Source organism: Amphiura filiformis, chromosome 14, assembly GCF_039555335.1.
Source record: "Amphiura filiformis chromosome 14, Afil_fr2py, whole genome shotgun sequence".
Classification (NCBI taxonomy): Eukaryota; Metazoa; Echinodermata; class Ophiuroidea; order Amphilepidida; family Amphiuridae; genus Amphiura; species Amphiura filiformis.
Window position 1 is genome coordinate 63,741,866 of NC_092641.1, and position 24,180 is coordinate 63,766,045.

Consider the following 24,180-nt stretch of genomic DNA (forward strand, 5'->3'; position numbering starts at 1 on the left):
CTCGCCGGTTGCCCCCTTGGTATGAATCGCGTGGCTTACAAAGACAAATGTCATAACTAAGTTCATTTTACCAACAGAAGTAAAGGTATATTATATGCAGTGGTTTCTCTTGTAAACACATAAACAGTAAATTAAGGGATCTGGAATGAGCGTTTCGACAGTATTTTTTGTGGGGCATGAGAGCACATCAGACATGTCGAATTGCATCCTGAATACGAAGAATGTCTTTCTAATATCAAATAATTTTAATTTTTTGAAATTCACGATATAATACAAATATTATGACAAATTATTAGAACTAGCGGGATTCCCGCGCTTCGCGGATGAGTACGGTAAATGTGAGCGTTCACTATAACAGCAAAAAATACTGAACAGGTAGAATCGTTGAAAGGTATTTTTTATTTATATAAATCTGTCTCTTTATTACATTTCCTTTTACCTTCTTTTTGCTGCTTTTTTTATTTAATTCTGTTCTCATTATTTTAGCTTCTTTTTTCTTACCGGTACATTTCCTGATTAGTTTCTTTCCTTCTTTGTTTCGTTCCCTTTCATTTAGTTACTTTACCCCGTTGGCCTATTACTCGTACCTCATGTCTTTTTAATTTCATTTTTCTTCATAGTACCGCTTCATGTTGTTTATATAACACACATCTTTTTCCCGTATTTATTACGTCCTCTCATAGCGTGTATACGGAAGTGTTCATCCGTTATCATAATCCCGTGACCCGTCCATGTACCTTTTTGTCCTTAATTTTTTATTTATTTTTCCTTCTTTCTGTATTAAAAATGTCCACTGGTCTCTGGCTCGCAAGTCGAGTGGCTCTGCGCCATTTACGCACGAATTGGCGTAGTGCGCATTACGCATGCGGCGCTGACGCGCTGCCTGCCAGCTGCAGTTTTTCATAACAAAAACCCCGTTTTCACTGTTTTGGCAGCCAATTCTTGACCGATTTCAACCAAATAAAGTCCAGTCCATTTCCCGTATATTCCTCGATCTCCCGTATGAATTTGGCGACATTTGGATCGAAACTGGCGGAGCCTTTTACATATGCCACATATTTAACAGTCCTCGAAATAAAAGACGACGATCAATTGAAAATTTTGACCTTTCATATTGAAGATAAGGATTTTTTTCCCTAAAAGACATGATTTTTTTTGTGTGTTTTGGGAATAAAATCCATATCTTCAATACGAAAGGTCAAAATTTTCAATTGATCATTGGCTTTTCATCCCACCTGCATACACTATAAGTATAAATCATCATGATTTATAAAGTTTACTTCGAGTACTGTTAAATATCAAAAATATCAATTTTGCCATAAAATGTGTATTACATTGCGAAATTCAAAAAATGTAAATTATTTGATATCACAAGGACATTCTTCGTATTCAGAATGCAATTCGATATGTCTGATGTGCTCTAATGTCCCACTATAAATACTGGCCTAACGTTCATACCCATCCCTTAAAGAAACTGTTAATAATGCAATAACACATAATCATGGTACATATTAGCAATGGACTTAGTTTTCCGTTTTGCACGAATTGTTTATCATATTTACATTCTTTTGAAACTGATTGAATTTCATATGTTTCGAAATTCGGTATTTCAAGTCGGACCACCTTGACGTGAAATTTGACCCCCTTAAGGCCAGAGTAATGGGAGAGAACATGGACCTTTTCGAGTATCATTATTTCTGAATTGTATGTCTAAAGTATATAAAACTATACATTTTTGGAGAGGAAATGAGTCAAGGAATCACATGGTGACATCAGATTTGTTCAAAAATCTTGAGTTTTTGAAAAAAATCACAAAATCATTATTTTACCCCAATGTTTTTGTGAAAACTTAGAAAAAATCCATTCGGAGTAAAAACAATTCAGTTAGCTTTTCATGAAGAAGAAACATGAAGTTAAGGAAGGTTGTTTTATTATTTTGAAATTCGTCTCTTTTTTTCAAAATATTGAAAAAAAAAACATGTGAAAAGGCAATTTTGTCACTCTATTAAGCTAAAAATTGCACACAATGGTGTATACTTTTGGTTTAAACAATTATTTTGAAAAAATGAGAAAACCTTCCCTAGACTTTGATGTACTCTAAACGAGAGTGCAAAAAGTTCACCTTTTGCTTGCATATTTTTCGAGTTATCTTGTCACAAAAATCGTGCAATATTGTCAAAAGTGAACTCTGAGAAATCGATGTTTTAGTAAAAAAATGTCAAAATTATGCATGCACAAAATGTCCTTATATTTTAAAACGGTAAGACTTTTACGCATGTAAAAGCTGTATCTGGTGCATGGTCTAAATAGGCATCTTTTTGCACCAATGAACCTATAATGTCTGTTTTCAGTGCGCCAAAATTTAAATTAATTAAAAAATTTAAGCGGCATTTTGACTACAAATTTTTGGTTTGTTTACATCACATTTGCTAGCATTAACAACATATCGAATGCGTCTTGATTGCGTTGGACATACGCGCAGAGTTGCGCCACGTCACGCGACGCGAATTGCGAGCGTAATCACAATATTTCGCATTCTCGCATTTCTGACTCATTATTTCCCGCCAATTTACTGAACTGTCTTGAGCCATGTGACTTTTTAGAGTTGAAAAGAGTGAAATAAATCAAGCAAAAATACGAGTAAATATTAGCAAGTTGTATTATCAGTTTCAAGTGAAAGAATACATCTTAGTGTTGATAAATATCAAGAAATCACAAATTCGGGCGTGGACGAATGTGTCTTCCAATACTCTGGCCTTAACGTATACAAAAACAAATTCAACATTTTATTGGAATGAGCATAACGCTATTCTTCGCATTCTCAAATAACGAAAGTCCGCGGTCTACACCAAAACGCGATCTTGTTATGACAATTTTATTGATAAGGTGGAGGGAAGAATCTTGTTAGCTCCAATGTGTTACCAAATTTGCTACCAAACACTATAAAAATTACCCAGATTGATACCAGTAAATGACAGTTCTTGCATTTTCAAAAGTTACACGCGGTCGAAATTGCTAAGCGTGGTCAAGTGCCGGTACAATATGCGGTTTATTCAATTGTTATTTGGAAATGCATGAATGACAGGTGAGAACGAGGAGCCGCTGTGTGGTCATGGTAAACACCAAAGGTGGGCATAACAGATATAGAGATTAACCATTTTCCCCCCAACCAGCTACAGATCAGTAGGACTAAAATGACACCTTTGCTTCTCTTTTAAAAAATCTCTGTGAACAGTCATTATTATGTTTTTTAACTGTTTTAATAAAATATGTTTCCACGAATCTTTGTATTGTCTTTGAATTGTATATACCATGCTCTCTTAAATGGTAGAAAGCAGTGGAATAGTGCCTAATTTGCATAAATGCAAAGTATCCGCTTATACAGGGGTAAAAATTTTAAAGTTGGTAAATTCTTGCTAAAAACCTACCAATGTATTTCTTCACAATGATTTTTGAAAAAGTATAGACCTTTGACATATCTCCGATGCATAGTTCAGTTCCTGAGCTATGGGGGAAAGGTCAAATGTCAAAATTAGGGTTCTACAGGAAGAATTCTCTGATTTTGATCAAACTGGGCTCAGATTGCTCCGCTTGCAAAAACATTTTAAACAGAGAATAATTTACTATATACATCGCAGATGGTTTGCTACAATGGGAATATGGAAAAAAAATATTTTGATTTATTTTGCCAAAGGAACCATTTGAGACCAGTTTGATTAAAATCAGAGCATTTTTCGACCTTTCGAATTGACCTTTTTGCTTATAACCCAGGAACTGTTATGTTGCAGACAGGTCAAACTATACTTTTTCTGAATCCTTATGATGAGAGGAATACAGTTGTATAAATTTTAACCAGAGTTGATCAACTTTGAAATTTCACACTTGTATAGGCGGCCATTTTGGATTGATGCAAACTAAGCATTGTTCCACTCATAGAGGAAAGAGATAAACAGAGAAAGTACCACCACTCAAAGTCCCCGTGTATTGTATGCTATCAGTTCTCGCATATTCATGAGGGCCGATTGTGTCGTGTCAAACAGTCACGCCAGCGCTGCGTGCCTTCGCGTATACGCGATAGAGCGTTGCGTGCTTTCGCGATTACGCGATAGACCATGAAAATACGCGGTAATTGCGTAGCAGTCTCGCCTGTCGCATTTCATGGAACAATCGGCCCTCATTATCGGACTGGTGGTACGCGCTCTGTAGTCCTCTGTGGTTCCACTACTTGGACTTTTGGGGACTTTTGATATGTTAAATATGCTTTACTGAAATAAATGGTGATTAAATGGACTCTGTTGTAATTAGTGGTGGGTTAAGCTAATATTTTGACTGGGCTATACATAGATTATTTATGGCCACTGCAATGTTAAGAGATCGAGCATTTTTTTAATTGCGCAGAAATGGGCGGGGTCTGCCATGTTTGCTGTGAATTTCTACCTGGAGATATTGACAACATTGACGGTGCATATCAAAGACCAAACTCTATTATATTTGAGCATGATCACTTGTTACAGGTCATAGAAAATTATGTAAATGGGCCTGTATATCGCATTTAAGCTCACGCAATATTTTTTTGCAGACCCGATTTTATCAATTTCCCGTGGGCCGATTGTGTGTTGAAAGCTCCAAAGAAAGAATTATGGTACTTATTGCCAACTTCTAAGTACATCTTATGCCTTAATGAATCTTGTCTATGCAGGGATTTCGCAAGCTCGGAAACGTCTAAACGTCTACATTCATAAATTATCCCACTTTTTTAACAAAAAGACTTTCACGAATATTCAGGTAAGCATATACACCAAATTCATGTGTATATGTAACATGTTTCCTTGTAAAAATAGTGGCGTCAAGGACATGGGTTGGTGCATGTAGCATCCATCAACCGAACTGATTTTACAGAGCTTTTTAGTATAAAACAGTCGATTACAAACTCGTCAATCAAATTCGGCACAAATGCTAGCCGAATACTCGTTTACGTTTTTCAGCATAATTGTTACTTACGATTATGAAGTCCAACTCGACAAAATGTGATATTTCCCGTGGAAGTTGTGTTCAAACGTGTATTCAGTTCAGTTCAAGCACCACATATACAAACTCCGCTTCAACAGTTTGGCAATATCGGATCAAATTCCTCTGGCAACTAAACCTCAACTTCAACCCAATTTGATATCATTATTAGCGTGATTACTTTTGCCATGATATTAGACATGTTAGAAGTGACAAGAGTTATCAGGCGAACTTCAAGTCAAAATTCACTTGTGCGTTCCAATATGTGTTTTCTATAAACTGCCCAAATTCCGCTCAAAAGCACATAAACAGAACGGACCTTGGTTGAAGAACCTATTTCTGTCTTTACCTAAAGCATTGAGAACTCCCTTTTTGAAATCCAAGATTTAATTCGGTATCAATTACAAGGTTTGAAGGACCAAACATTTCATTTCTATACATTTTGTCTCAAAAACAATTGGGCAAGTGGAAGGTACCATATTTGCACAATTAAAAAATACTGTTGTGACATGATGCTTAAATCAACGTCAAGGGAGCAGTCCTAGCTTTCAAATACCGTTTGCTTCATTCATTTTCTTTCGTTTCGGCAATACAAATCATTTTGTGGCACTTTTTAGAAACTTGAACAGAATGTTTGATCCAAATACCTGTAGATACGGTTAATAAAAGAACATTCATTTGTATTATTAGAAATGATTATGTAACAATTGCTCAGTAAAATTTCAAACGTATACGATTTGCAATATTTCGTTGACATGATTTTAAGTTTACTACAGATTGTGCAATATTTGTTTGTCTTTTAACATGTCTAGAGTGACAAAGAGAATAGTATTTACCAGGATAAACTCATCGACATGTACATGTATTTAATTTTTGCAGGAGACTGTGAAATATTTATTTACCTTTTAATCTGTTTCAAGTGGAAGGGGGGAATCATTATACATGTATAATGATAAAACAGTGATTTTACCCTTTCGTTATTGACTAAATATATCTCGAGATTAAAACCAGCAGTATTGACAGAACAAACGGCATTTGAGAGCTAAAGGTCCGTTCATACTACCACCGCATTTGCGATGCGTTGCTTTGCGATGCCGATATATCGATTACTTTTTACCTCAACTCAACGCAACTCGTCGCATTTCCAAGTTAAAATGTATTTAACTTTATTGCGATATCGCAATGCAGTAGTTTGCAGTACGATTCAGTGCGGCAACGCACCGCATCGCAAAGCAACGCATCGCAAATACAGTGGTAGTATGAACGGACCTTAAGACTACGCCCTTGACGTTGTTGTAAGCATCATGCCACAACAGTATTTTCTAATTGCTAAAGAGGGCGCTTTTCACTTGCACAATGTTTTTGGGCGTACCCGTGTTTAATTCAGTTCACCTGGTTCGGTAGTGATATAAAGGCGGTTTCTGCCTTGCGTCTTGAGGGTGTCAACATGCAGGATATTTACACTCTGCACGATATTATATACGCCATATTTTTATTGTGTAGAAATGAAGACTGAAAATAAATAAAAATTCTGTCACTCCCCACATTTTTATTGTAAGCTGATCTTTTAAAGTAGAGAAAGTGGAAGTTCGACAAATTTTCAGTTTGGGAAGGAGGGAAATTAGGCTAGCCGGATTTATTCATGGCGCATGAGAAAGGTGCGGGTTGTTTAACGGTCATACCACAGCCTTTATTGGAAGGACTGAGGCCGGCAAAGGAAGGCTTGTTCCCTGAATACACACTACATCAAAAACAAACCATAAAAACCAACATAAACAAAAAGAAACCAATAATCTCAGCGCAAAACATAGCAAAACTATTATAGAATAATCTGAAGAACATAATATATACAATATATAAATTATGGATATACGAGGGCTGGTCAATAAGTTCCCGCAACTATGGTGGATCTCAGCTCATGCATGACTTGGATGGCTGTTACTTATGCTAAATTCAAGTTTGTACTTTTGTCTTTCAAAACGAACATGTATTAGCGATGCTGAATGCTTGATTACGTAATGACATTAGCATAAACACAATAGCTTATGGGCACTGCCTGATTTATGGTGAAAAGTAGTCAAGAAAATCTCGCGCCAAATTGAGGTATTGTTACATAATTCCAAATATCTCGAGAATAAAAGTATAGAATCTGGCACGGTTTTGGTAGCTTTATAGACCGATAACATAGGCATGATACTGGTCTCTTTTTAGACATATGGTCGAATCCAACCAAAAGTGTCCACGGGCCAAAAATAAAAGTCCGAAATAAAAATGTCTCCACAATTTTTTCCTTTTGCCCATTGATTGATGACATATTGGCCTTTTAGGAACCAAAAGTGCCATTACTAATCTTGAAAAATAAATCCAGGACGTGTGATAGTAAATGTGATATCAAAACCCAATGTTACCTACGAATACCACTAGGATGCTTTCACTATCGCAATACTAATCAACCTAAAACAAATGGAATATTCCCATTAACGCTTTTTCGTGTAATGTAGACCACAGGGTGTCAGGAAAATGCTAACTCAACCAGAAAATATTTGTTTTTATTTTTATAACGCGATCAATATGATCTTAGTCAATTTATGCTAGTTTATTTTTGAAAATGAAGTTTAGGTTAGTTTCTGTATTTTAGTTATCAAATGAGGATGAATCAATTTACACATTGTATAAGAACGAGTATGATATATGTTTTCAAGAATATTAGGAATTATACGCATACACCTAACGCTTTATACAATGAAACTGTGAAGAAACCCGGGTATTCGTAGGTAACATGAGCGATTTAACAATATCTATATTGAGTTTATAGGTTTAAATTTTGCTATTATGGTAATGAATTAATAAAATGGTAGTTTTTAGATCCCTTTCAGATGGTACGTCCAAATGAATAAACGCTATTACCTTAGATCAAACATTTTTTTATGCTTTTAGCAAGATTTTGACCACTTCATTTTGATATACAAGTAGTTAATCAGCAATTTTACATAATAAATAATTGTTGAATGAATCCGTATATGGGTAATAATAGTGTCCTGGGGTACCGCTTAAAGTTTTTGACAATTAATTTCCATTGGTAGGGACACTTCATTACACATGTCATGTATTATGCTGTATTCGTAAGTAACATTTCAGTATTTGTAGGTAAGAATTAGACTTTTGGTGGATATCGCAATCAAAACTTCATTTTATAAAGCACTTTGAATGTATTATTTTCTTTATGTGCGTTTATTGATACTTTAGACGCTATCATGTATTAATAATGTCGGTTCACAACGGTTGAAAGAGGATTGAAGTAAGAAACAAAGGCACTAAAGTGACTTTAATTTGCTTAATTGCACACAAATCGCTTAAACCGTTATTGCAGACTTGTGAAGTCCATCTTGGAGTCAGTTACGTCTTGTGGCCTTTCGTTTGAGGGCAACTACAATTAGCTTTATACCAGGGTCCATCAATGTGTTGTCTAGATCATGAGACAATGAGAACAGTCGTTTTTCCATGGTATTCGTAGGTAACCTTAGCGAAAACGTCAAAAGTTACCTTCGAATAAATCAATTTGGACACAAATTACTAAGAAACCAGAAGGTCGGTAAACATTTAAAATGAAGCACACATGACAGTTGACAAATCCAAGTATTTATCCCTTCTAATCTTCTTTGAATCTGATTTTTCTTTCAAATGAGCAGACCGTCGTCTATTTCAGTACATATTTTTCACCAATTAAGTCGTATTCAGTTTTGCATGGTGGGCATGTATGTGAATTCGCAACTTTCATTGACATATGATTTGATAGCAAACATACAGGCCTTTGTTATGTACCAATATGGGCATTGGCATGAATGGCGGTGTTTCACAATACTGTCATGATGTCAAAGTGTATTCGTAGGTAACATTCGGTTACCGAAATTTACCTACGAATACTTGCTTTTATTGTTGACATCTCAGAAATATTTAAACGCAGGTTATTGAAACTTGGTAGAAATAAAGAGTGTATTACCCTGCACCTATTGCTTAACTATTGTTTACTATTCTCTCACTTTGTGGAAATGGCACAGCTTTTAACATGTATTCGGAGGTAATGCATATTTTTTACCAAACCTACCTTTGTGCCATTTAGAATTTCTGGCAGCTAAACACAATAATAAAGATGTCCGAATGCAATGCATTTCAGTATTGGACATATCAAAGCTTGTATCAATTGCGCATTTATTAATGATTTCCATTTTTTTTTATAAATTTAGTGCTATGAAAAATTGTATTCGTAGGTAATGTAAAAAAATACCACTCAAAAATTATCACAAAAATTCATAATTATGTACAAATATGTGAAAAATTTAACAGGCAATCTTTGAATACACACCTTTCAGGAAATCAATTTAGATTCAATCCAATGACTTCTTTTCATAACTGATTTAGATGTTTTTAAAAATACTTTAAGAAATATTTTGAAAAATGGGTAAAAATAGCATGTTTTGGGGTCTCTGTGTCTAAGTTTTTCACAGAAGGGGGTCTTATTATATATGGCGCGAAGCGTATGTTCAAGGCGAATAAACACAATACAAAAACGAATGCCAATTGATTAATACTTTTAAGTTATGGCCCTGAACATGCCATGTACACTTTTCGTTGGATTCGACCATATACCATTTTTATTAAAGAAAGGAAATCGTGTTGAATATCTCCAATTTTGAGTAGGCTTTATCACCCATTGTTCTTTACATAATAAGAGATAGAAAGATTAATCGATGACAAAATTTAACCAATGGTATCTGGTTTGATTGGGTATCTACTGATTATAAAAAAGGGAGGTCCCAGTGGTGAAACCATAAACATTTCTTTCTTAATGAACCCTTAAATTCAAAAGGTCTTGTTTTTGTAATTAAAGTAGCACACCATAGAGAGGCTCTTGATTGAATAAGAAATTTGAATTTCGAAAGGTGTGTCTAATTTTAGCATAAGACTTGGTATAGCAATTCACTCACACAGCTACTGTTCCGCAAACCTTGTATTAGTCATATTTTTAGCGCGTTTTTGATGAATTTTTACTTTTTTCATACATTTTGGTACTTTCAATAATGCATACCATCAACGCATGCGCATATTTCTATTTTTGTTGCAACAAATTCTATTGTCCTGACTATGATCTCTAATACCATACCAATATCCATATTTGGTTTTGTTTTATTTTGGAGATAATTTGGATTCTTTCTTCTGCCGTGTGGGCTCTTTTTCGCGATTTTCACACCATTTTTGCTTGTTGTTATAGGCCTATTTTTGGTGAAGTTCAAAGACGGTCCCTTTCCTCATCTGTTGACGGATACATTTCTTCTTTCACAATTATCAATTGAATATACTCAGATTACCTCATACCAAAAAATAAGGCTTGTAAACTGCTTTGGTCCTTACTTCTGCTTCTTTTTATTACACGTTCCTCAAAGCCAATTCAAATTTCTCGCCAATGTTGACAATTGTCAGTGTACATATAGCAATGACTTTATGCAAATGAGATTACATAATTAAAGGTACTCTGATACTAATTGTTGTGCGTTTTGAAAGACAAAGGTACAAACTTTATTGATCGTAAGTAACAGTTATCTAAGTCATACATGAGCTGAGATAAATAATGGTTGCGGGATATTATTGACCAACCCTCGTAACTGCTCATTCAATTTTATACTTTTCGAAACCGTTAGGAGAATGAGATAACGGTATATTCCCTACCTGCACACTAGGGATAACTCTTTAGTTTTTATGGTAATCTGACCTACCAATTTATGAAGTAAACTTGGGGTTACGAGGAAGTTTTGTATGGAGTATAAAAATCCAGATTTTAGGAGCATAATATGAAAAAGTGCGATTGGAGGTTGATATAATTTGAGAGTTTCAATTGTGCTTGGTTTCCAATGTCACCACATGTTTTTGACATAAATGAAAAATATAAAACAAATATGTGTGGGATGATTGATATCCACTATTAAAAGACAAACGAGTCTCGTTAGTTGGCATAAGCTATGATATAGCAATTTGTAAGCATGCAAATATGAAGCAAAATATCATTAACACACAGTTCTATTCCAAAGTATGCAGAAATCATGCCATATGTTTTGTTAAAGTACTTTGAATGTCTTTCATCTTCCGCTTTTACAGAAACAATCGTGTGCAACTAATCACCATGCTGTATTTGCTTTTCTATACTGATTCCACGGATTACAGTAACATCATTGATGTAACAAATAATTTATGTAATTAATCTCGAAAGCATTAGCGATGTACTCTTTTAAACATTTGTTTACGATCATGCGAATGCCGGCAACGATTAACGGCTTGTCTGGTGGTGGAAGTTATTAGTTTTGCAAAAGATAGGTTAAAAATTCGGTTGTTTGAAATATTGAGTTTTAGTATTTGGTTAGGTTTTGATCAAGTGGGTTCCTATTATCCTGCCTAAGCTGTTGAGTGACGTCATTATTGATGTCTTTGTTTGTACCCTTTGTAAGAAACTTAAAATTTGTAGCAAGGAGTTTCGGTTTTCATTTCGGTTTTCATTTCAGTTTGTAAAAAATCCAAAAATCCAACAAGGCTTGGCTATTTTGACTGTGAAAAATATAGACCATCGAAATATTTGCTCTCGATATTACTAAAGGGAGTGATATAAACAACATATATTCAATAATTCATGTGCTTTATATCGCATGCAGGAGGATCGATAGAAACTGTATGGCTATTTGACCTTTATATAATTATGAAAGTAATTTTAATTACTTTAAGCATCATATAAGCATCATACTTCTTTAGTAATTAAAATTACTAAAGAAGTATGATGCTTATATTTCTAGCACCCATGCTACAGTCCTGTTACTGTCCACGTGTGATTGATATCCGATCGATAGTCTGAATAAATTATTAAAGTTGAATTTATTACTCTATTACTGTTGGTATTTGGCCAATGAGGTAGTAGCGCTTTTCCCAACGCAACAAAAAAGCGCCCTACCTGGTAAAAGCCAATCGCTGTCGCTCAGCCATGTAGTATAAATGTAGCGTTAGTTGTTAGGATTGCAAACAAGTTCTGCCGCTCTTTTTAATCCGCTGATTTTTGGTTTCTGAACAAAACTTATAATTTGAAACGACGGATTGTTTATGCATTATGAAACTTTCTTTGTCGGAGATCCTATGTCAATATACCTAGAAAGTTGTTTTTGCCTCATATTTAACAGTCATCGTCCACCATTTGTATATATATTGCGTCACAATTTCGCGACGAGGCTTATTTTTTACGACGATGACGTATTTTGCGTTAAATTCACATTGTAGTTGAGGCAAAAACTTCAATTTGGTGACCACTCTCTGGCTAGTAAGGTTTGATGATTGATTCGACTTCTATGGACCATTTAGAAAAAAAATAGTTCCCATGTCCCACGCAAAATCCAAAATGGCCGCCGCCACCATTTTGAAAATTTAAGTTTTGAACCAGAGCACGTCAAATTAATGTCAGATTCGGATTTCTTGGGGTCGACTTACCGGAAAAAGTGTCTTTGTACACGATTTTAGGTAATCTGGTTCAAAGCTTATTTTTTCAAGATGGCGCCGGCGGCCACCATCTTGGATTTCTGGGTAAAAATGAGGTCATAATGTCAAAGTAATGTCAAATTTGAAATCCTTGTGGTCAACTTATCCAAAAAAGTGTCTTTGTACACGATTTTAGGTCCTCTGGCTCGAAACTAAATTTTTCAAGATGGTGCTGGCCACCATCTTGGATTTCTGGGTGAAAATGATGCCATAATGTCAAACTAATGTCAGAGTCGGAATCCTTGCACTCGACATATCCGAAAAAGTGTCTTTGTGCATGATTATAGGTGCTCTGGTTCACATTTTGGATTTTGGCCTCTAGCGAAAGATGCCGGGATTTTCTCGAGGGACATGGGGAGCTATTTTTTTCTAAATTGTCCATAGAAGTCGAATCAATCGTCAAACCTTACTAGCCAGAGAGTGGTCACCAAATTGAAGTTTTTGACTTAACTAATTGCCTTTTGGGAATTGACCAATAAAGCTCGAAATGGTCAACTGCCATGTACAGTGTAGCATGACGTTTGAAATCAGTAACATAATTTGACTCTTCTTGCAATACCAATTAGTAAGAAATGTATAGGTGAAGAAGCTTTCTCTTTTGCAGGCCCATCACTTTGGAACTCACTTCCGCAGCATGTAAGAAATGCCGGCTCAACTTCAGTTTTCAAAAACCTCCTGAAAACTCATTTGTTTTAATATGAATTTGTATTTTTGCTTTGTATTATATTTCATGTGGTATTGTTTGTTATTTTGTATGGCGCTTTGATCAACCTGGATATTGCGCCTTATAAGAAACTGTTGTATGTATATATATGTATGAATACTACTAAGGACTTTGAAATGAAGCCACTTTTAAACTGCATGGATTGAGTAACAACTGAGAGTATTGAAACTATTGAGATACTCCCGGTTGTACCCGGTTGTACCCGGTACCCAGTAACACCCCAAATGCTACCACTGGGATGGATACCTTGTCAAAAATCAATATTTATAAGCATTATTCCCCTATTTTAATACCGACCCCCCCATGAACTATTAACCTTATTGCAGGGTTACATTCGGTCGGTTGGTATAACATCACTTGCGAAAGATCGCTTCTTCCCATTGGTTGCTTTTCCCGCGATTTTGTAGTTCCATCTCTGACACGAAGGGAACGTTTGCCATGCTTATTATTGCATGTAATGGGAAAAGTACAAAACATGCCATAAAATACCTCTTGATGAAATAATTCCAGCCAATCCGATATTTTACAAGGGAATTCTACATCCAATAATTGCTAAAATAAAATGTAAATTGGTATGTTCTGTGTTGAGAAAACTGATTCGAACTGAAAGGCTCTGTACAAACCAATAGGGATTTCACAGTGGTGTCTCCTTTGCCAGACGTGAGAAATGGGTAAGTAAAATAGATGGCACAACCCCGAGCAAGAGAATATCTTAGATGAATATCACACCTTGATTATTTAATGTGCATGGGTAGAGGAAGAAATAAACATACGAACAAACAAATAATTATAATTCAACAACTCTTCCTATACCTTTGTACTGTAGCCAACCGTTGTTAAACCGTGATGAATCCACACTTTTACTGTAGCGTATACGCGAACGCGAGCGAGACTACGCATTACGCGGGAGCGAGTAAAATTCGTCATGTCTGAACTTTTGTGCGTGCAATGCGTGCAAGCTTGCAAGTTGAATCTGAGAGCTGTTGAATTCAGTATTTTTCAGGTAGCGGCTAAACATTGCCGTTTTATTCTGTAGGCCCTAGTTTTATTGCTGATGATAACAGAGAAATCATCGAAGTTTTTGTAAAGATGAGTGGCAATGATTAAGTGATATTCCTCGTGAAATAATCGGGAATTATACGATCTTTTCGTTGTTGAAAGGGATTCAATCATGTTTCACCGTTGTTCATCACCGTTTAACAACTCGCGTCCGTTTAACAACTCCGTTTAACAACTCGCGTCCGGCTCGGGCAGCTAAAGCTGCCCTCGCGAAGTAAACCACGCAGACGACGCGGCCGCATCGTTGTTAAACGGTGATGAACAACGGTGCAACATGATTGAATCCCTAAATAAAACATATTCTTAAAGGTACAAATTCAAACCGGAACGTTCTCGAATTAGGTTTGGAACAGGTGGTGATAAAGAGAATGTTATCGCCACCATCATCGGTGTCTACAGTGTTCGTACAACTGTTTTAAAGGCATGCATGGTATACAAATAGCGAATGTTTATGAGTACAAAGGTAACAATATTTTACCGAATGAAAATGTTATTTCCATTAAACGAATGAAAACATTCAATATTTGTTTTATATAACTCATATATAAATTCTTTTTCTTCCACTTAAGGTTAAACAAAGTGTTGAAGGGCTTTACCTCCAGAAAAAATATATTATTACCTTATACGTAAGAAAATATGTCTACTGTACTTATCATGTGAAATAAAAAAATCCGGAAAAAATTGTGTGAAAATGTGTTTTAGCCTATTTTTCAGCTGTTATCAAGCACTATTATTCGATTTGTTTACAAGCGCCAAGCAACTGTCGTCTAGGAGAGTGATTGACATCATTATTATTAGAGAAGAATGGAATCTGTATAGTTCATGAATATGCATGTAGTATTTACACAACCTGTATCCCAGCCATTTTTTCCTAATTATCGTAATCGTTCATATAAGACGCCCATATGATCCATGGTGTTAAACTGATATTCAAAACTTTATATCTCTCGATCTTTGCGATCCGAAATATTGAATTTCAACTTTAGGCACATCTCTAGCAAGATAATTAAATACCTGTCACAAATAGAGGTCTTGAAATGTTACTTGCAACGTTAAAAATGTGAATAGAGAACAAATCGGGTTCAAACATGCTTCAAAAATATGAAGGTAATTGTCAACGCCTACTACCAGAATAGCCGGAAGAGGGCAGACTTCATAAGGGAGTGTTCATAATATATTTTAGTGGGGGACAAAGAATTTAGAACTTATTTCGGGAAATTTCCTGGGTTTTTGGTTTTGTTTTTTTATTTTATCTTCCTGTTCGGGTGTTTCGGTTGGCACATTTTCGGGGCATTTTCATGCACTTCACAGGAGGTTTTCGTGGTTTCTCTGTAGCTGCCGTGTGTACTTTTCCCCACGTACAGGGTATAAATCCCTGGGTATAAATAAATAAATGAATAATTTATATTACAATATTTTACCGAATGAAAATGTTATTTCCATTAAACGAATGAAAACATTCAATATTTGTTTTATATAACTCATATATAAATTCTTTTTCTTCCACTTAAGGTTAAACAAAGTGTTGAAGGGCTTTACCTCCAGAAAAAATATATTATTACCTTATACGTAAGAAAATATGTCTACTTATCATGTGAAATAAAAAATCCGGAAAAATTGTGTGAAAATGTGTTTTTAGCCTATTTTTTCAGCTGTTATCAAGCACTAATATTCGATTTGTTTACAAGCGCCAAGCAACTGTCGTCTAGGAGAGTGATTGACATCATTATTATTAGAGAAGAATGGAATCTGTATAGTTCATGAATATGCATGTAGTATTTACACAACCTGTATCCCAGCCATTTTTTTCCTAATTATCGTAATCGTTCATATAAGACGCCCATATGATCCATGGTGTTAAACTTTATATCTCTCGATCTTTGCGATCCGAAATATTGAATTTCAACTTTAGGCACATCTCTAGCAAGATAATTAAATACCTGTCACAAATAGAGGTCTTGAAATGTTACTTGCAACGTTAAAAATGTGAATAGAGAACAAATCGGGTTCAAACATGCTTCAAAAATATGAAGGTAATTGTCAACGCCTACTACCAGAATAGCCGGAAGAGGGCAGACTTCATAAGGGAGTGTTCATAATATATTTTAGTGGGGACAAAGAATTTAGAACTTATTTCGGGAAATTTCCTGGGTTTTTGGTTTTGTTTTTTTATTTTATCTTCCTGTTCGGGTGTTTCGGTTGGCACATTTTCGGGGCATTTTCATGCACTTCACAGGAGGTTTTCGTGGTTTCTCTGTAGCTGCCGTGTGTACTTTTCCCCACGTACAGGGTATAAATCCCAGGGGTATAAATAAATAAATGAATAAAAAAAAAAAAAAAAAAGAATCTGGAACTTCAACGTCAAAAAACAAGACAAATTGTACCCTGCTAAAAATATCAACCCCTATCCTCTCTGAGAATAAAAATAATAAGACTCCAACCTCACCTGCAAAAAATATTTTTCGGGGATAATTTGGGATAAGTTCGGGCCTATTTTATTGCGACAATTTTCAAAATCTATAAGGTGAAATGTGTCGTGGGGATGTGCGGCAGATTTGGGGTGCATTTTCAGCCATTTAGTTTAGACTCTGTTGTATTTTTAGCCATGATTTTATTGACCCTCAGTGTCATGAAAATTAGTGCAAGAAGGGTATTTTCAATAATTTTCTCGAAAAAGTAAAAATTTGCGAAAACTTTCAGTCCAAAAGTTGATACAATTTTGGGTCTGTTTTCTTCAAATTTGGTTTAAAATCGTACCGTAGTTTTTTCGGAGTCACAGCCTCACATCCTTACCCAAACCAGCTTGAGAGGGTTCCCCCGGGTGTGTGCAAATTTGCAATTTATAGGCCTACACTCGTTATTTAAGCTTAAAATCAAAGTGTTAATACCATTAACACTGCCATGGCCCGTTTTGTCGTGATGACTGGCTTCCAAAATGTAGGCCTATTTTAAATTATAAATCTGGTCCCGCTAGAGGTGTGTTTTTACCCGCGGAGGTCTCTCCCTCGGGTTCGTGGATGTGCCACAGTTTTGGGGTAGGCCTACCTTTTCAACGACTATGATGGGTGGGTTTACAGCGAAGACCAACTTTTGGGCGCATTTTGGCAAAAGTGGCCTTAAAAAAGCGTCAAATTAGGCCAAATTTGGATGACTTTGATCCCCGCTGTACAAATGTTTTGAAGAGACCCGCCCCGAGGTGTTTTTATTTTAAAAAATGGTCGTGCCTGCTAAAAAACCTCCCGGTATCAAGCATGGGTAGGCCTACCAAAATGCCTTGAGACCCCCCAACCCAGCGCCGGGACCTACATGACATGATATTCTCCGCGAGTCCACCAGAAAATATAAAAATACAACATTTTGATAGGCCTACTATACATTGTATTTGTCTGTATAAAGAGCTAGGCGTACCGGGATTTGCCGACTCCAATGTTCATTTTGAACCATTAATATTTGAGCCACGGCGCTCGGGAATGTGAAAAGCGGGGGTGGGGGGAGGGGGTTGGGTAGGAGCAACAAATTATTCATGACGATGCGTGAGATTTTACTCATTTTCCAGCTTTTTGCGTGAGATTTATTACCTAGGCGTGAGATTATACTACCTTGGCGTGAGACCGTGAGAAAGTGACCCAATGCGTGAGAGTTGACAGCCCTGCTTGTAGGCCTACCGCGTATGTCTACCGTGATGACAGTAGCGTAGCTGCCGGGGGGGGGCATTGCAAAATTGCCTATTTGGGCCCCGCCCCTAGTGCAAGGAAAAAGAGGGAAAGAGGGGGGGAGAAAGAGGAAAAGAGAGGAGAGGGTGAGAGGAGGGGCAGAGAGATGGGGAATCCAAACGATATGCAATGTACAGCTCAATAGGCCTACCATATACGATTATGATAAGCCTGGCAAAAATGGTCTATTTGGGCCCCCGCCCCCAGTGGGAAATTTGGTGGATTTGGGCCCCGCCCCATAGGGCCTACAGTCTTGCCCCTCCTGGAAAAAATCCCGGCTACGCCGCTGCGTGATGATGTTGCGAAGTTGCGGAAGTTCATTCATAAATTTCCCATTTCCACTCGACAACAACAGACCAGCTCGCAGCGCGCAGTAGCTAATCCCCGAGCTAATCAGAGACATGTGCGTTTCTCTTTCAACAGAAAATAATGTGACCATGTGACTGACACGATGTACGCTTCAAATAATTAATAAAAACTATTTTGGCCCTGAATTTTGTTAGAAAAGGGCTCCTTGCCCTTTTCTTTTCCTTTTGCCCTCTTGAGGGGGTCAGGGGGCACTCTGCCCCCATGCCCCCTGCTGGCTACACTAATGGCAATAAGTGCCCCCGTCTCAAATTCACTTCCCCCGGGCCCCATGCCCCGCGAAAAAAATTCTGGTCCCGCCCCTACGGGTATGGCCCTAGGGCGTTCCCCCCCCCCCCGTTGCCCTTGGTTATGCTGGACGTATGAGAAATTAAGAGCTTGTTCAATTCCGCCAATTTTAGAAAAGGCCTATATACAGTGTAGGCATGTATATAGCCTATAGAAAAACGGATCACAGTCAAATAAAATATAAAAATCGTAGGCCCAATAATTTTACCAATGGCATTTATTGAGCTGCTCACTTCTTGAAAATCCTATGGTTTAATATTGATATTATATAGGCCTAATTGAGCTCCTTGTCAAGCTCCTCAGTAGGCCTACACATAGGAGAGTGACTAACTGAGCTCCCGCTATTTTCAGAAATGAAGGCCTGGCCTATTAAATGAATAATTAGGATTGAGGCAGCCTTTTGTTTCATTTTACAGAACTTTTTTAATCCCCCAAAATTAGTGGGTTTTTTTTAATGGGGAGTACGCTTTTAAAACGAAATTCAAATTTGGCAATATTTTCCATTGCTAAACATGTGGCCAGAGCGGGATGACTGGTATAAGTGAGAAAGGACGTAGGCCTATGGGGTTGTATGAGGCTGTGGATCACGAAATGCCCCTTTAATGTGTGCTAGGTAAAGTCATTCTTCCTTTCGACCTGCCAAAATTTATTCCTCCCCGGCCCCGGCTTGCCAAAAGATTGCTTTCTCGAAAGGCTGTGCAATCAGTACCGGTATTAGCCTACTAATTATAAGCCAAAATTTCCAAGCGACTCGCTAAAAATCGCTTGCCTCCCGTCTCGGCCAGCCGAAAATCGCAAGTTGTCCGCACCCCCCTGGACTGCCAAATTTTTGTGGCCCCTCCCCTTGGCCTGCCAAAATGCCCCATCCCTTTGCATATAGCCTATATATAGGCATATGCCACTTTTTTGGGATCCCCAATTTCCATACCCATACCCATACCTTAAATGGATTTCTAAATTATATCTACCTGTTGCAAGCGCAGCATTGGCGCTAGATTTTAAGCTAGAAAATAACTAAATATTTTAAAATCCAAACACGGCAACACCACTTTGTGACGAGCAAATACAGCCCGTCGTAACATGTCGTACATAAACAACGTGTTTAAAAAAAAAATGAGAGTGTCACTTCTGTCCAAAATATTTCGAATTTTGGCCTTGAGCAGCGACAATCAGAGGTAAGAAAAACACAGTATGACGCAGCTTGAAATATAGAATCACTATATCAATTTTGAAGTTTGTACTTCAAAGCACAAGCCGAAACGAGGTGAAATGGTTCGAAAAAAAAATTGATTTCGCTGTATCTTTTTATCGCGAAACTAGACAATTTGGCAGCAGCGAGTCGGAAAAATAGCAAATATCTCAATTTTCTGCTATCGAAATAAAAATTTAAATAGCACCTGCATGCAGAAGAGGGTTTATAGAAATAATGTAGGTCAGAATTTTGTCTATGAAATCTTGCACGGAATTATTATTACTGGTTACAAAACGACATACAAGTGGGGGCCATTTTACTTCAAATTCGGCCAACATTTTAAGCTTACATAAAAAATCGAGACAACCAATATCAAGAATGAATATGCACATTCTTTTATTGACTTGTTTGTAATGTGCGTCGAAGTTCCCAACAAAATCGCCACTTCCAATGAGAAATTATGGCCGTGTTCCCAAAAATCTTGATGCTCCGGATATTGAAAAAAATTGAAATGTTTGAAAAGTACATTTCATTTTGAGCCAAGTGGAAAATTCAAGCATAATAATGACCCTTACACTTTCAGCTTTTAGACGTAGTTTGCGTTTTCTCTCTCCGATATTTATTTCCAGAAATAGATAAGTTTAAAGGGGGCTACGTGCATCCCATTTTGCTTCTGAAAATGGCAAAATTGTGTATAACCTTATTAACCAAAGTTCTTGATATCTGATCCAGAAATTGCACTTACTTTGTGTACGTTTCAGCAACACTGTTGCCTTTGTCAACACTTGATGATGAGTGATTCCTACTGGCAACCGACGCTAGATGTATCTCCAGCGTAGGTCTTGGTGTTGCCAGTTGATTTTCCATCTGGGGATTTTCTTGAACCCAGTTCTAGACACTCATCAAACAATGTGTGAGAGTTGATACTGCCCCTCGTCTCTATTCATGGTGGTGCCCTCCTCTTTCTAATTTCTATAGCCTCCTTTATCCAGCGTGTAAATCGTTCTTGTTCCGTGCCAATGATCTCAGCGTCCCCCCATCCAATAACATGATTTTTGTCCACCACATGATCTGTTATTGCCGACTTGTTAACTGTTGTAAGAGATTCTTTTCTACCTGCCCTGGTGACTACTGTGCTGTTGGCCTTCTCCACTTCCTTTCTGTGTTCTTCGAGCCGCGTTCCAAATTTTCTCCCAGTCTCCCCGCTGTACGACAGATCACAGTTCAAACAGGGGATCTTGTAAACAGCCTGGGTCAAGTTGTTGGGATCACGCTTGTCTTTTGGGTGAACCAGTTCTCTGCGGAGCGTGTTGTGTGGCTTCATTGCGGTTGAGACATTATATTTCTTCATCACTCTAGACACCCTTTCTGTTACACCTTTCACATACGGTAGCACAACCATACCTCGGCTTCTGGTACTGTCATCAGTCTTTTTAGCCGATTTCTTTGGCTTAACACTTTGCATCTGGTCTTTGACTTTTTCAAAAGACCACTTGGGGTACCCACATGTTTGGAGCGCTTCTTGGATTTTCTTTTCTTCTTCTTCCTTATCCTGCTCTTCAGTTACGATGGTGTCTTTCCTGTTGTATAATGTGCGTACTACTCCGAGTTTCTGATGTAAAGGATGATGCGACTGGTAGTTGAGATATTGGTCGGTATGTGTAGGCTTGCGATAGACCAACAACTTCACTGTTCCATCGTCTTTCTTCACAATTAAGGTGTCCAGAAATGGAATCTGACCTTGCGATTCTTGTTCAAAGGTGAATTTGATGGAGCCTGATTTGTCTACTTGGTTGATGTGGTCTGTGAGCTGCTGGACACTATCTCTTTGGATAACCTCAAGGATGTCGTCGATATATCGGAGCCATAGCTTCGGTCTACAATCAAGCGGCGCAGTAGCGATAGCCTGTTGTTCTAAGGCTTCCATGAAAATGTTGGCCGCTATCGGGCTTACGGGACTGCCCATCGCCGTACCAAAGAGCTGACGATATATTTTGCCTTTGAACGTGAAATACGTGGTGGTCAGTATGAACTCCAGTAGATGCACGACATCCTCACTTGTTATTTTGAACCCTGTATCTTTGTTGTACACTCTAAGCAAATTTTCATTCTCCAGTCTATTTCTCACAATCTCTAACACTTGGTCAATTGGCGTGTTGGTAAATAAACTAACCACATCATGCGAATTAAGTATATCTTCCTCCTCAATAACAACTTTGGCCAGATCTTCAGCTAGCTGCTGGGAGTTCTTCACATGATGTTGGGTATTGCCGACTAAACCACCAAGTATATCCGCAAGCCATCTTGATGTGCTGTAACCAATCGTCGCTGTGTAATCCACAATAGGACGCAGAGGGGTATTAGGCTTGTGTATTTTTGGCGTGCAATATAGCCTAGGAACATTTTGCAGCAGTGGGGTAAAGATGTTTATACTTATTTTCGGTGATCTTACCTTCCTTCTTTAATTTTGACAACGCAGAAACCAGTTTACGTTTGTACTTCGCCGTCGGATCATTTGGTAGTTCTTCGTATGTCTTCTTATCTCCCAGCATGGTATTAACTTTCTCATCGTAATCAACTCTGTCCAACACTACGGTAGATTTCCCTTTGTCAGCTGGCAAGATGATAATATCCTCCGCTTTCTTGAGATCTTTGATGGCTTTTCTTTCTTCCTTGGTGACATTCTGTTCTCATCAAGTGTTGACAAAGGCAACAGTGTTGCTGAAACGTACACAAAGTAAGTGCAATTTCTGGATCAGATATCAAGAACTTTGGTTAATGAGTTTACTCTACCGATCCTGATGAATTTGTTCAACCATGTGTATAACCTTAATTTTATAAATCACCAGAACAAAATAAATGAAAAAAATATTTCAAACTGTATTTATTTTAGAAGCGACACCCATACCTTTGTTCCATAATCATTAAGGTATAGGACATATTTTGGTGTTTGCTATAGCCCCCGAATGAAATGTATTATGTTTGTACTCACTCAGGTAGCATTGTGTATGAATTTTACATCCGAACTTAGTGCTATTCTTTTTATGGGCATTTTAGTGTCTAAAAATTTAATAGCACCTAGTTCGGGATGTCAAATTCACACAAAATGCTTTTTGAGTGATTACAAAGATAATTGAATACTTTTCATGCGAGGGCTCTGTGGAATATTATTCATGTATTCCTTGTACAATGAAATTTCACAATAAAATGGGTAGTTGACGAGTCGGGGGTATTCTCCGTGCGGGATATACGCTCGCATCTGTCAGCGTTTACGGCAAGCCATTGGGGTCATAACGTGCAGGTAGCTACGCGCAGCTTATTTAAAGCTACGTGCAGCTATTTGACCAATTAAAATCGTCAATTTAATCACGTGGCTGGGTCGTTAGCTGCGCGTGGTATAGTGCTAGGTATTCTCTTTCACAATTATTATCTTGTAATTAATTTACGGAATTAGATAACGAGCGGGTAAGGAGGTCAAATCACAGCATGTGCAAAAAAAAATAGCTAAAATGATACACAAAGCATATTTATTATCATGAGTGTTCCCAAGTTTACACCGTGTTTAATGGCATACTTTGTACCCGCGCTGTATAAAGCAGTGCAGGGGATCTGAAGGTCAAACAACAACCACTGTTGATGCAAAGCACGGATTAAAGACATTGCAGCAAAGGTCACATGCCAATGTAGCCCGAGTTAATATAGAATCATCATGTTCAGATATTGCTTAGAACCTATACCATTTTATTGCTTATATTTTTGAGAAATTTTCACTTGCAAAAAACGTAATATTTGTAACAGAGGAACTTGAGATAACACTATAAGTGTTTGCAAGTTTACCATATGTCTTGTGGTACACTGTGAAAGCAGTGTGGGAGATCTGAAGGTCAAACATGGTGTACATGTGCCAGGACAGAGTAAACTAGACAATCATCATGCTGTTCAAATATTACTTCAAGTACTTAGCACCGTGCGTAGCACCTATGCCATTTCATTACTGATATACTACGGATATTTTCACTTACAAAAATTAACAACGTAATATTTGTGACAAAGGATAAATTGCACTATGCCACGCGCAGGTAAAGACCCAGCCATGTGATTTAATTTACGATTTTGATTGGTCAAACGGCTGCACGTAGCTTTAAATAAGCTGCGCGTAGCCTGCATTTTATGACCCCAATGGCTTGCCGTAAGCGTTGCCATGGTAGCTGTGAGTTAGTGCAATGGAAAAGCCACTATTGCACGGGCGCGGAGTATAATAGTCT

General features: G+C 37.4%; 1 protein-coding gene across 1 annotated transcript; it reads right to left on the minus strand.

Moving 5' to 3' along the window:
• Positions 1-6,826: 6,826 nt before the first annotated feature.
• Positions 6,827-24,118, minus strand: LOC140169573 (uncharacterized). The gene is made up of 4 exons (XM_072192837.1): positions 24,104-24,118; positions 22,368-22,599; positions 20,964-22,243; positions 6,827-6,838 (listed from the first exon to the last, which is right to left on the minus strand). The coding sequence occupies exons 1-4, from the start codon at positions 24,116-24,118 to the stop codon at positions 6,827-6,829; spliced, it is 1,539 nt and encodes a 512-aa protein (XP_072048938.1).
• Between the last annotated feature and the right edge of the window lie 62 nt (positions 24,119-24,180).

What these genes read in the sequence shown, in the direction of transcription:
- LOC140169573 (XM_072192837.1), bottom strand. An exon ending in GTCAAAATTAAAGAAGGAAG is followed by an intron (nt 22,244 to 22,367) that starts GTAAGATCACCG and finishes TGGATTACACAG; the next exon opens with CGACGATTGGTTACAGCACA.